Genomic DNA, 11,495 nt, shown 5'->3' on the forward strand with positions numbered 1-11,495 from the left:
CACGCAGTTATGTTGTTCCTTATTTATGGCGCCACAATAATGATAGATCATAAATTTTAGCGCAGTCCACTACTCGCAATAATCAAACCTTCCTTTCTATACCGTTACTCTTTTTGAAGCAGCTGCGTTTTATTTAATAGTCGATTTTATAGTAGCAAAAGTTTTGCCGAGGCTAGAATTGTGTCCGCGCCGATTTTTTAACATCAATCACGATTCGTGATTCACGAAGCCCTTGTTGAATGATCTTTAGCTTCAGTTTCATCAAAAATAACGCGAATAATTTCCATTTTTGTGGAATACTTGTCAAATTTATAATAGTTTGAATTGTCGCAAAGTATGACAAGTGATTACAAGTTGTTCGACGATAGAGGGTCAGCCAGTGTCGCACCACTTGAAGCACAAGCACCACACCAAATAGCTGGCCACAGGCATGCTCGAACACCAAATGTTTTGGTAAATTGGAAATTCTTCTTCTACCACACGAAGTCTGAGGGTGAGCGGAGGTCGTTCCAAGAGTGCTTCTTCACTACGAAGTTTGACGATCAAGGTGAACCATCTCTTTGTTCATTATTTATACGGTCACGTGATGGATAAGAGTGAGCTCTAGTCCTAAGTTAGGACTCCTAACCACAACCCTTTGAAGTCGGACGAAAAATGTTTTTTTGTCAAAATTTCGCCGCTTTTGATTAGACTACTGAAAATTTATTGACTAAATTGCCAGGCAAAGAATCGCCGCAGAAAAAATTTTCAACCTTTTCAAAGTTCGTGGAGATTACTTTGGGAGAAGTCTTACTTGACTTTTGCACGTGTCCCGCATGTTATGATAATTTTTGAGGGCGCCATAGTACCGTACCGATCTTGGTAAAATGCGATGGTGGATCGCTAGAATCAGGTTATTCTGAAATTTTCACGAGAGTAAGAGCAGAGTGTTGAAATATCGGATTTTTATTAAAATATTTTTTTAGGAAATGGACTTCTTTCGAGGACTGGCTTTGCACGCTGCGATCGCCCAACAGGTTGCTCTTTGCTTCTAAGTCAAAAACTGACACTTCTTATTTTAGGTCGCTGGTCTAGAGCCATGCGGTACATTGACCGCGAACGGCTGCTGCCCAAGACTCAGAACCGACGTGTTTGGAGTTGTCACCGCTTGCCAAGCTACCGGAGCTCTCCACAATGGAAGAGATGTATACGACTGCAGTGGTAGCCAATGGCTTGGCGATGTGAAATGGGAATCGGACAAGGGATGGATCATGTGCGACAACCCAAACTATAAGGGCTGTAATAACGTTCTCGCATGGACTTCAAACGTCCCAGACTCAGCTTGCCTCGGTGACCATCAGTATTACTTCGACGAAGGAGATGCCTGGTCAGAAGTCTCATGCGATTGTGAAATGTCCCAACCTGAGCCACCAACTGAGTCGCCAACGGAGTCGCCAACTGAATCGCCAACAGCCCCTGATTGCGCAGTCTCATCTATTCCAGAAGCGCTCAATCCTTCTGGCGGCCAATTCAAGTGGAAATGCACAAAAGTTAAGAACGGTGCGCGGAAATGCAAGGCCAAATGCGACGGAAAAGGAAAAAATGCGAGCTATACGATTGCCTGCAACTCGGACGGCTGGTCCGTGCTCAATGGCGTGGCGCCCTCTTGCACAGCAGCTAAATGCTCGAACGACTCGATTCCTGCCAAATTCGCTCCTGCTGGCGCTCACTCTTGGACATGCAAGAGGAACAACGTCGGAAACAACTGCAAAGTCAAGTGCGACAATGGGGCAGACACTGGCGACTACATCGTCCGGTGCAAAAACAAGAATGATTTCTGGAATAATCGAGGAGCAACGGTTAGTTTATCAAACTTTTTTCGTTTTTATGAAATTTTTAGCCGCCATCTTGCTAAGAGAGACCCACGATCGTCTTCGATTATTAAAACTTACCAAAAGATTTCTCCTTGTTTTATTCTGCTTATTTATCTAACTATGCTTTTCTGCCATCAGTTCTAATTTCATAATTGATTGTTTCTCCACTGTTCTTTAATAAATTCATCTCTCCAAAAATATCTATTTTTTTCACAGAACATCGTTTAGTTTCAAATCATCAGTAACTTGTGTTCCAAATTCGCGAAAAAGAGTCCAGTCGAGTTCAAATTGATCAATCGTCTGGACGAAAACGTCCGGGTTGAGGTGAAAGTTCGCGCTGAAATCTTCTTTATCGACAAGGAGCGCTTCCAGTTCTGCCGAAGCTAGAATTTTGTCCGCCCCGATTTTTGCCGCGAAAGCAGAGAGTTTTTCCGTCAAGCCTTTTTTTGTTTTCAACCGATTTTTGAAGCAATTAATGCAAATTATTTATAGAAAACTTTCCTGAAAATAAGGACGTTAATTTTCCGCGAATGTCCAGTTTTTCAGCAAGTTGTTTTGCCGAATCCATCGCTTTTTCAGCTGGAATTTTGTCGATTAGACTGGTTGCCACCATTTCTTTTGCCTTCGACTTTGGAATGGGCGTTTGAGTACTTTTATTAGCGATGGTAGAGAAGGTCATTTCGGGATAGTCCGTGGCGAGATTTTCGATTGCTTCGATTCTGCTTTCGTAGAGCTTTAATTCTTCGTTGATTTCAGTCCTTGCCGGTTCTTTTTCAGCAACTTTTCTTGGTTTTTAAATGCTTCTTTATATAGAAAAATATCTTGTAAACCAAGTCAGAATCGTAGCTTTCAGCTCCATTATCAATTTCATCCCTTATTGCATCAAACTTGTCATAAACCATCGTTTTTCCATCGATCGAGTCAAGCGGATGGGATATTTTCGTCGACAAGATGTCTTCAGATTTTCTTATGATGGTCTCAATTTGCGAGAGATCGAAATAACCATCACTTTCGTCGAATTCTTCCTCGTCTGAAAAACTGTCGAGAACTTCAAGTTGGTCGATGATTCGCTCGATTTCTCGCTCGATGTTTTTGTAAGCACCACTGCTCGTCTTTTTATTAGCTTCAGAAAGCACTATCAGCTATAGATGCGCTCTTTCTGAAGCCTTACCTTAGCTGAAATTTGATTCAAATTGTCCTCAACTTCGACGTGTTTCAACCCCTCGCTTCCCGTCAAAATCTCATCGACACTTGGATAATTTTCAACCACCGCTAGGATTTTCTCCAGCGCTTCTTGTTTCTCCTCCAAGAACTTGATTCTTTTCTGTCTTTCCTCTTCAACGATTTTTCTCTCCTCCGCGATCGACTCTTCCGTCACGTGATGAAGACTGCTCGGGTCGGGTTCGAAAGACTTCATCATCACTCGATGCTTCCTGGAGAATTCGATGCTATCATCGAGGTATTGAGTTTGTCGATTTTTCGTTGCCAGTTTTGGTTTAAAAGCAACACCAACATTTTTGTCTCTCAAAACAACACCATCAAAGATATTTTCAACGACCTGACGAAAGGGTTGACAGCTAAAATTAACTCGCTTGAGTAGAAATGGTCCTTTACTGAAACATTTTACTGAAAAACTTATGAACCCCTTGGCCAATCTTTAGCTTTCTTGAATTGCTTCTTCGCGGGATCATATAGCTTCGGCAAAAACTGCAAGGCAAGTGTCCCAACAGCTGCTCCCGCGATCCCTCCTCCAGCAGAGGCAGTTGAGGCTTTCTTAGAAACAACATCGGCCACTCGATCTGCGATTTCTTCCGTCTTCGGCGCTAGAGTTGAGGAAGTGAACTTTGGCGTCGTGAATGGTTTCGCTGAAAAATGGTTTGAAATCAACGAGGAAAGTACTGCTTACGCTTGAGGCATTGGTACCCATGATCGACCGATACTGAGTGCTCTGAAAGAGAAAAAAGACTGTGGCAATGAAGAGAACCATGACTTGGAAAAGGAGACTCGCTAACAAAGAGATCCACGCTTTGAATTGGATTCATGTCGCTTCTGTAACCAGGATGGCGGAACAATCTTGAGAATCGGGTATAATTTCGACTACCGGTAGCAGCGCCGGCTCTTTTGAGCTCATTTCTAATTTTATTCCGATCCCAGCATTCTTCGTACCCGATTTCGTCGTCTGGGTTGATGATGTACCTCGGCTCGTGCATCGGAAAAGTGAACACGTGAGCAAAACCGAGCGGCCTTGTCGTCATCGGGTCTAGAATAATCGCTTCTTTATCCATTCCTATTTGGTAGAAACTCTTTTCGCCCTCCGTCCCGTCGAGAAACACGCCTTCTTTTGAACTTCTTCGGAGGCCAGAGAAAAAGATCCCGTCGCAAGTTCTGAAGCCTTTCCCGAACTCCTGGACTCCGTTTTTCGGGTAAAACGTCAAATCCGACGGCGTGATTTCTGCATCGTCCTCGATTTCCAGCGGATTTTGAAGCTGCGACCACGTGATGAAATCGCCACTGCCATACGCGAGTTTGAAGTAATACGGTCGCGAGATGATCTCGTTCAGAGGCTCGAAGTTGAGCCAGCTTTCGGCGTCTTTGAATTCGCCTGTTCTAGCGTTGTTCGTGTCGTTTCCTTTGGCGAAGAATTTGCAGGTTTTTTCGTTGCAATATTTCATGTTGTTCAGGACTTCGACATCGAATGCGTCTGGGAATTTCTAGAGAAGGTTTCGTTCCTCGATTTTTAAAAGGACAAACCTGGTGATAGATGTGATGAAAGTCCCCCGGTCGTTTCTGGCAAAAATACAGTAACTCCTTCGTATCGCACCAGAAATCGTTGTATTTTCCATCAGCATCAAGGTACACACAGTCCTGATTTCCGTTATTATTCGGCTGGTCTTCTGCCCAGTTGCCTTCAAGATCGTCCCAAGTTTCAAATCGCTCGTCATAATTCAAGCTTCCAAAAGGAACTGCTTCCGAGGCACCACGTTTTTTTCTCCCGGCGCTGAGTTTTTGAAAGAATTCTGAAAATTTTAATAAGAAATCGCCATTTTCTTGCCAATTTTTAAATTCTCAAGACCTAATAAGGGGGCCTAGACTAATAAGAAGCCTGTATTTTCTACATCGACCAATCAGAAACCAGCATATTTCAACAAAAAGTACCTGGAGTTAAGGGTTTAACCCACTGATCCATTGCCTTTATGTCTCCATTTTCGTCAATATTCACTTCTTCTGTCATATCATGGTAAAAAACCCACATTTCTGAAAGCTCCTCTATCTTTTTCTCATCCCCAGCGCCGACTTTCTCCCGAATATCGAGAATAAAATCCAAATATCGCTCGTCATAAATTCTCAAAAGCTCGAAATCGATTTTAGAAAATTTGGAAATCAACGAAGAGTACCTGTGATTCTTGCCGTGCACAGTCCAGTCCTGCGAAAAAATTTTTCTTCTTTGTGTGCATGAGGCGGATGCAAGTGTTGTAACCTAAGTCGTCGCAGTACCATTCTTGTGGAGGAACTACAGTCGGAGCAGTAGTGGTTTCGGGGATCAAAGTGGAATTGGCGGGAAAAGTTGTTGTTTCATTTATCGTTGTGTTTGTTTGAATAAGGGTGTCATTAGAAATTCCGCTTCGTGCAAATTTCTCCTCGTAAGGGTCTGGCAAACACATTTCATTGAAAAAATCTAGTCTGTTTTAATCTTCGAAATTCACTCTCTTGATAGTCTTTTTGGTCATTTCCGTTTCAACATTCAAACTCTTGATGTCTATTTTTTATTCTTTAAAATGTTTTTTTTTAAATTTAAATTTAATAAAAACTTGAATAAGTTAATGTAAACAACTTTAAGTCACTCAGCAAATATGCTCAAGACTCCAATATTTTTGCAAATAACAAGTTTTTCTCCATTATTTGAAAATTCCTCACTCCGAAAATGAGAAATCCAAAATCAAGAAGAGTAAGAATCAGAAGCGACTCGCCAAAGAAGAAAAAGCAGAAGATTGAAATTTCTTCATCAGATTCAAGCGAGAATTTATTTCAATTGAAGAATTTCACCGCTGTTTTTGAGGCTTCTTTTCAGTCGCTTTCGTGAGTTTTGGCGGTTTTGGTTGAAAAGGGAAAAAATTCAGGTTGGATTGCACGATTTGCGGCTACTCCATGGACAGTACTTGCGGACTGCATCTGAAAAACCCGGAAGCAGAAAATGTTTGAAACCAAAAATTAAAATTTTTTTTCAAGAAATTTTTTTCGTTTTAGAAAAAATGCGAAATCTGCATCGGAAAATGCAACCATGGCTACCACTTCTGCTGTTTGGCTAAATATCTTGCCTATGCTGGTGAAAAAACGTACGAAAAAACGGTCTTAGAATGACTGTAACTCATTTTTAAGACTTGATGAGTGTCTCCAATGCGAGTCAAAATGGGAATTCAAAGAAAAACTGCCAATTTGACCAAATAAATAGCGAAAAAATTCTTTGGAGCGGTTGATTTTTCGAGTGTTGTCAAAATCGGCAGATTTCGTTTGTTTCTAATTTTGACGATCAGCAGTGATAAAAAACGGAACACAAACGGGCAAGATTGAACAAGAAAGATAAAAAAAAGAAACAAATCGGTGGGTTTTTTAGAAGCTTATTATTGTTTGATGATCTTTTTTGCTTTAACATTTCTGGCAAGTTGCAATGACGCTATTTTCGGCAGTTAACTTGGTGGTTTATAGTGTCAGATGTGCCCTTTAGAATTATGGAGACAATTTGGAAGAGCGTTCACTCAGTAGTTGAAGTTGTTAAACGCTAAAAACACCAAACAAATAAATGATTTTTTCCAGTTTTTTCGATATTTTTGAGCAGAAGAGCTTCTTTTTCCTCGATTCTGAATTAATCAAATTTTCCTCAACAGTGGTAATCTTGATTTGTTCCTTCATTTTGTACCTCCATCACAAGAAAACGGTTAAGTATATTTTTATCAAGAGATGATAATTGAAATTTCAAGAAAATCGAAAGAGAACTGGTCGCTGGAAACATCCTGACCGTCGATGACGGGTCAATTCAGAGAAATTTCCCGATTTTTGGACACGCTCTTTCATTTGATTTCGATCCGGTTGCGTTTTTCCGCCAGCTGAACGACTTCGTCGACCATTTGAAGCAAAAAGACCCCGGCGCTCTTTATGGCTATCACTTGCTCGGGCCGAAGCCATCCTTGTTCGTTCTCAGTCCAGAAGGAGCCGAGGCCATTCTCAAATCGACCGTCCATATCCGCAAAGGGCTCTTTTACAAGCTCTTTCAGGACTGGCTTGGAACAGGACTGCTGACTTCTCACGGGAAAAAGTGGAAAACTCGGCGGCGGCTTTTGACTCCTGCTTTTCATAAAACTGTTCTTGCGGATTTCGTCGAGGTCATGAACGAAAAAGCAGCGAAGATGGTCGATATTTTGAAGGAAAAAATCAAAACAGAAAAGGTTGGAATTTAGAAAAAAAATGAAAGAAAAGTCTTTTTAAGAAAATCAACATGCATTGGCCAATAACACTTTGTGCGCTGGATATTATCATTCAGACCGCGATGGGGGCGGAATCGGACATTCAATTTGAGGAAAATGTAAGTTTCAAACTTTTCTTCAATTATGAAAATGTCCGTTTAAGAATTCCTACGCTCAAGCGATTTTTGACTGGATGGAACTGACCCAAATTCGCCACAAATCAATCTGGTACTGGCCCGACTTGATCTGGAACCTCAGCCCGATCGGGCGGCGGCAGAAGAAAAATGTTACCAAAATGCATTCTTTCACGAAGAAGATTATTTGGGAAAGATGGAACCACTTTAGAGAGCTAAAAGAAGAGCTTGGAGATGACTTTGAGGCAACTTATTTTGCAGAAAAATGTGACAGTCGAGGAAGAATGGCGTTTTTGGGTGAGAAAGAGTTGATTTTTTAGGGTTGAGTTTTTGTATTAAGATACGCTCTTGAAAAGCCTGGATCGGGGTGAAATTGATCTGGAAGGGATTCGAGAGGAAGTGGATACATTTATGTTCGAGGTGAACGAGAATGGGGGCTTTCTTTTTCTTCATTTTCGGCATTCAGGGTCACGATACAACTGCTGCTGCTCTTTTATGGGCTGTTCAAGAAATTGGAGAAAATTGGGAAGTGATGAAAAAGCTTCATGAAGAAGTAGAACTTGTCTTTGGCGATTCCGATCGACCAGCGACTACTGGAGATCTTGATAAACTAACGGTTTGTCTTCCATGAAGCATTTTGTGAAATAATTTTTGAATAAGTTCCTTGAAGCGGTGATGAAAGAAACTTTGAGAAAATTTCCCTCTGTGACGATGTTTTCTCGGGAGTTTGATTCGGATTTGCTCGTCGAAAAAGGAGAAAGACGCTTTAAAATTCCAGCTGGCGCGATTGTTACTATAAATTGCTACAAACTCCACCGAGATGAAACGCATTGGAAGGAGCCTGAAAAGTTCGACCCATCGGTAAGAAAAATATGAATAAAGAGCCTCAGACATTTTTCTAGCGCTGGTTGGACGGGGGCTCTGGGGAGACGAGATATGCTTACTCGTACTTTCCGTTTTCTGCCGGCCCGAGAAACTGCATTGGGCAGCGGATAAGAGCAATAATCTCAATTTATTTCGAATTTTTCCAGTTTGCGAATTTGACCAACAAAATCATTCTTTCGCATCTTCTCCGAAACTTCACCTGGAAATCCACGCGAAAAACAAACGAAATTCCGGTTTTGGCTGAAATTATCACGAGACCAAAGGGAGGAATCGACATTATTCTCGAAGAAAAACATGCTTGATACTAAATGACAATAAAACTTTAGTTGAAGAAAAGACCATTTCTTTCTTTCATGGAAAATTTCCGCTTTGCCAAAGCAATAAATCTTGCCTTGGTCTGGCATTTGGCGTGAATTTCAAATTTGATATTCGCTACACCCGTCGTCGATTGTTATTGTTTTCCAATTTTATCGTCAAATGTCAACACGCATTTATTTTGCATATGTTGCGCCGCCACCACCGGCGATCAGCGACGCCACCATCGGATGCTTTAAAACTGCACCAGTTGGTGCGAATTCTATCATTTTTCCAGCTCGAGCAAAAGAGCAAAAGAGATATTTTGAAAGCGCTAGCATTGAAATCAAGGAAGAGGAACGCGTAAAAACCATGATTTTCGTGGCAAATCGGAACCTTTCGGGCACATAGCTAGAACCTGAAAGACGGGGCTATTGGTGCGAAAGGCTGCCGTTTTGAAACGGAAAATAATCGACGAAGAATAACTTTTTATTTCATTTATTGGTTGCTCGATCAACAATAAGAGAGCAAAACGAGTTCACATATTCAGATGAGAATTCCTTCCTCGTCTTGTTGCTTCGTCTCCAATTCTCGAAGAGTCTCGTTCAAGATTTCTTGAGCTAAAAAGAAGTAAGAAAAGACTCAATCAAAAAGTTTACTCACGATTCGCGTCTTCCTTGTTTTTTCCTATTGCGTTGATTTTTTCGAGCAGGGTGTCCATTTTCACGAAGTTAGCCTTGTAACTTTCCATCGCTTTTTGACATGAGAATTTAACTCTAGCTTTAATTTAATTCTAGTCTTCATTTTCAAAGAAAACGCGCCTGAAATTGCTTGGTTGATGTTTTCGAGGACCAGTTCTTTCTTTTCCTTCTGCCCATTTTTTCCTAAATTTTTGATAAAAATAATGAGCGATAAAGGTTTTAATAATTACCTTGATCCTGTTTTGGGGCAGTCTTCCGAGCCTGCTGAGAATCAGAAGCCACAAATTTCTGAAATTTTCCCATCATCTGCATCATCTGCCGCTTCATATCATCTCCAGTATCAGTAGTCTCTTCGATTTTTTCCGGCTCTTTGGTGCTTTTTGCCGAAGTACCAACGCTTTTTCGAAAAGGCGTCTGTTGTCTCTTGCGAACCATGGCGACTTTGAAAGTGAACTCAAAAAAGCAAAATTGAAGACTTTTCAACGGAGCGGCGGCGCTTCGGCTCGAACCCGCTTTCCAGAAAAAATGGGCGTCAGCGAAGAGCACTTTCGAGCGGAGCTGCCTTTTCTCGATGAAAAAATGGAGGAATTACAAACTAACCAAGGCCATAGAATCTGGCTCGAAAACCAACCTTATGACTACACCAGTTGAAAACATGTCCTGCCGGCTTTATTCTCATGCCTTCTTTCTGCAATCAACAAAGAGTAATCTCTGGCACCTGCGATTTGAATAAATGTTCATGAAAGTTTTTAATATAATGATAAATAAAAAATCTGTTCTTTATGCGAAAAAAGAACAAATTATTATCTTTTCAAGGGATTTTCATATTTTTATTTTGATGAATGAAACAGGGCAGTAGAAGAAAGAAAAACGTAAAGGCGCTATTTTCTTGGACGGGCGAGTTTTGGAATGACGGTTTTGATCTCTCCAAGTTCCTGAAATTTTTGAGCAAAAGATCAGGAAAAAACGCTCTACCTTCTTTTCTCCGATAGAAAATGGAGGTGAAATGGCTTTGCCGACCCTTAGTTTTTGGCCGCACAATTCGAACAGGTTCATCGACTTGACAGCATCAGCCGCTTCCTTTTCTTGTCTTTCAAAGAGCTGGAAACTTTTACTTTTAAAAAAGTCTTTCACTGAAATGAAAATTCGTTTTCAGCCGTAATTATACTCGATAAAGGCGTTGCCCTTGTTTTCGCTTGTGACGTCGTCTTTTGTTAAATGCAACTGCTTGATATCTCCGAAGGGGGAGAACAAGTCGCGGATGTCCGTGTCATCCATATCCTGAACAGAATCATTAACGCTCTGAGAAACAAGATCAAAGAAGAGAAAGAAAGAGATCTTCATGCTGGAGGAAAAGCTGCGTGGTTTCGCGAAAGTCTGAAACAAAGAACCATCCATGTCAAAAATGAGTCAATTACCGTTGTTTTAATGTTACAGTTGATTTAATTTCATCAGTCTTTTTTCTTCGGATATATCATGTGATCTGATGAAATACGATATCCGAAACGGATTTAGATTGATCGAGACTTACTGGCTGAATTCCGGAGACGTAGATGCAGGTCGATCGTTTTGAATCGTAGACGGCTTCGTCGATGGTCTTCAAATACGGCTGAGCCTGGGTCGGCCGGCCGACTTTGATCGGACGACCCCACATGTTTGCCCCGTTCATTTGCTCGATCGCTAGCTGGGCGGCTTCTGCAAGCTCGAACCAGATAAACGCGAAACCTATCAAGAAAGAAATGATTTTTGTAAGATTCCCTACCTTTGTGTTTGCCAGTGACGGGGTCGAGATTCAAGTTAACAACGTTGATGATCCCAAAAGGCGCAAAAGCATCTCTTAGTTGCGCTTCACTCACTTCGTAAAAAATCGAACCGATGAAGACCTGGCTCATCAGCGACAACACTTGCTGAGACTGGACTGAACCTCCATTGATGCCGCCAGACATGAAGCTCTTGGTCTCTTCCTCCTGTTGTTGCATCACGAATCTAACATGAAATCAAGGAAGAGGACATCGAAAAAATGGTCACCTAACAGATTGTTCCTGGCAGTATCTTTTCGCAGACTCAAGTCGCAATTGCTGCTCTTCATTTAGTCCTGGAAGGTTGATTTGTTTCTCGCTCTTTTTATAAATTTCTACCGACATGGTTGTACCGAAAAGACTGAAAAAC

The 11,495-nt window shown here is 41.4% G+C and overlaps 5 protein-coding genes and 1 long non-coding RNA gene across 7 annotated transcripts in view; 3 read left to right on the forward strand and 3 right to left on the reverse strand.

Annotated features, from left to right (window-relative positions):
• LOC145695234 (membralin-like) overlaps positions 1–11,495 on the reverse strand; it is a 40,335-nt gene that overhangs the window by 27,137 nt on the left and 1,703 nt on the right. The window lies entirely within an intron of this gene.
• LOC145712306 (uncharacterized) lies at positions 337–2,013 on the forward strand. The gene is made up of 4 exons (XM_081789993.1): positions 337–453; positions 966–1,016; positions 1,062–1,838; positions 1,880–2,013. Exons 1-4 carry the CDS (start codon positions 337–339, stop codon positions 1,892–1,894), a joined length of 960 nt encoding a protein of 319 aa, XP_081646119.1. The 3' UTR covers positions 1,895–2,013.
• LOC145695466 (uncharacterized) lies at positions 5,776–6,167 on the forward strand. Its single transcript, XR_014133733.1, has 3 exons — positions 5,776–5,930; positions 5,972–6,047; positions 6,099–6,167. It is a non-coding gene; the product is annotated as an uncharacterized LOC145695466 (long non-coding RNA).
• On the forward strand, positions 6,631–8,633 carry LOC145712308 (cytochrome P450 4V2-like). Its single transcript, XM_081789994.1, has 8 exons — positions 6,631–6,786; positions 6,830–7,294; positions 7,336–7,431; positions 7,476–7,743; positions 7,787–7,866; positions 7,913–8,062; positions 8,107–8,307; positions 8,349–8,633. Exons 1-8 carry the CDS (start codon positions 6,652–6,654, stop codon positions 8,631–8,633), a joined length of 1,680 nt encoding a protein of 559 aa, XP_081646120.1. The 5' UTR covers positions 6,631–6,651.
• On the reverse strand, positions 9,139–9,889 carry LOC145710982 (uncharacterized). The gene is made up of 4 exons (XM_081788697.1): positions 9,557–9,889; positions 9,447–9,509; positions 9,289–9,378; positions 9,139–9,245 (listed from the first exon to the last, which is right to left on the reverse strand). Exons 1-4 carry the CDS (start codon positions 9,759–9,761, stop codon positions 9,172–9,174), a joined length of 432 nt encoding a protein of 143 aa, XP_081644823.1. The 5' UTR covers positions 9,762–9,889; the 3' UTR covers positions 9,139–9,171.
• Positions 10,154–11,491, reverse strand: LOC145695356 (poly(U)-binding-splicing factor PUF60-B-like). Its single transcript, XM_081772358.1, has 6 exons — positions 11,355–11,491; positions 11,089–11,312; positions 10,858–11,051; positions 10,489–10,607; positions 10,302–10,416; positions 10,154–10,261 (listed from the first exon to the last, which is right to left on the reverse strand). Exons 1-6 carry the CDS (start codon positions 11,468–11,470, stop codon positions 10,208–10,210), a joined length of 822 nt encoding a protein of 273 aa, XP_081628484.1. The 5' UTR covers positions 11,471–11,491; the 3' UTR covers positions 10,154–10,207.

This window comes from Oikopleura dioica, chromosome 1 (assembly GCF_907165135.1).
Source record: "Oikopleura dioica chromosome 1, OKI2018_I68_1.0, whole genome shotgun sequence".
NCBI classification, from domain to species: Eukaryota; Metazoa; Chordata; class Appendicularia; order Copelata; family Oikopleuridae; genus Oikopleura; species Oikopleura dioica.

Excerpts from the sequence above, each read along its gene's own strand:
- LOC145712308 (XM_081789994.1), top strand. The coding sequence starts at position 6,652 with ATGATTTTTTCCAGTTTTTTCGATATTTTTGAGCAGAAGAGCTTCTTT. Across the intron at positions 7,867-7,912 it reads TGGATACATTTATGTTCGAG|GGTCACGATACAACTGCTGC; the intron begins GTGAACGAGAAT and ends TTCGGCATTCAG. Across the intron at positions 8,063-8,106 it reads GAGATCTTGATAAACTAACG|TTCCTTGAAGCGGTGATGAA; the intron begins GTTTGTCTTCCA and ends TTTTTGAATAAG.
- LOC145695356 (XM_081772358.1), bottom strand. The coding sequence starts at position 11,470 with ATGTCGGTAGAAATTTATAAAAAGAGCGAGAAACAAATCAACCTTCCA. Across the intron at positions 11,313-11,354 it reads TGCCAGGAACAATCTGTTAG|ATTCGTGATGCAACAACAGG; the intron begins GTGACCATTTTT and ends ATTTCATGTTAG. Across the intron at positions 10,417-10,488 it reads AACGCCTTTATCGAGTATAA|ACAAGAAAAGGAAGCGGCTG; the intron begins TTACGGCTGAAA and ends GCTCTTTGAAAG.
- LOC145712306 (XM_081789993.1), top strand. The coding sequence starts at position 337 with ATGACAAGTGATTACAAGTTGTTCGACGATAGAGGGTCAGCCAGTGTC. Across the intron at positions 454-965 it reads CTCGAACACCAAATGTTTTG|GAAATGGACTTCTTTCGAGG; the intron begins GTAAATTGGAAA and ends ATATTTTTTTAG. Across the intron at positions 1,017-1,061 it reads ACGCTGCGATCGCCCAACAG|GTCGCTGGTCTAGAGCCATG; the intron begins GTTGCTCTTTGC and ends TTCTTATTTTAG.
- LOC145710982 (XM_081788697.1), bottom strand. The coding sequence starts at position 9,761 with ATGGTTCGCAAGAGACAACAGACGCCTTTTCGAAAAAGCGTTGGTACT. Across the intron at positions 9,510-9,556 it reads TGCCCCAAAACAGGATCAAG|GAAAAAATGGGCAGAAGGAA; the intron begins GTAATTATTAAA and ends TCAAAAATTTAG. Across the intron at positions 9,246-9,288 it reads AAACAAGGAAGACGCGAATC|CTCAAGAAATCTTGAACGAG; the intron begins GTGAGTAAACTT and ends ACTTCTTTTTAG.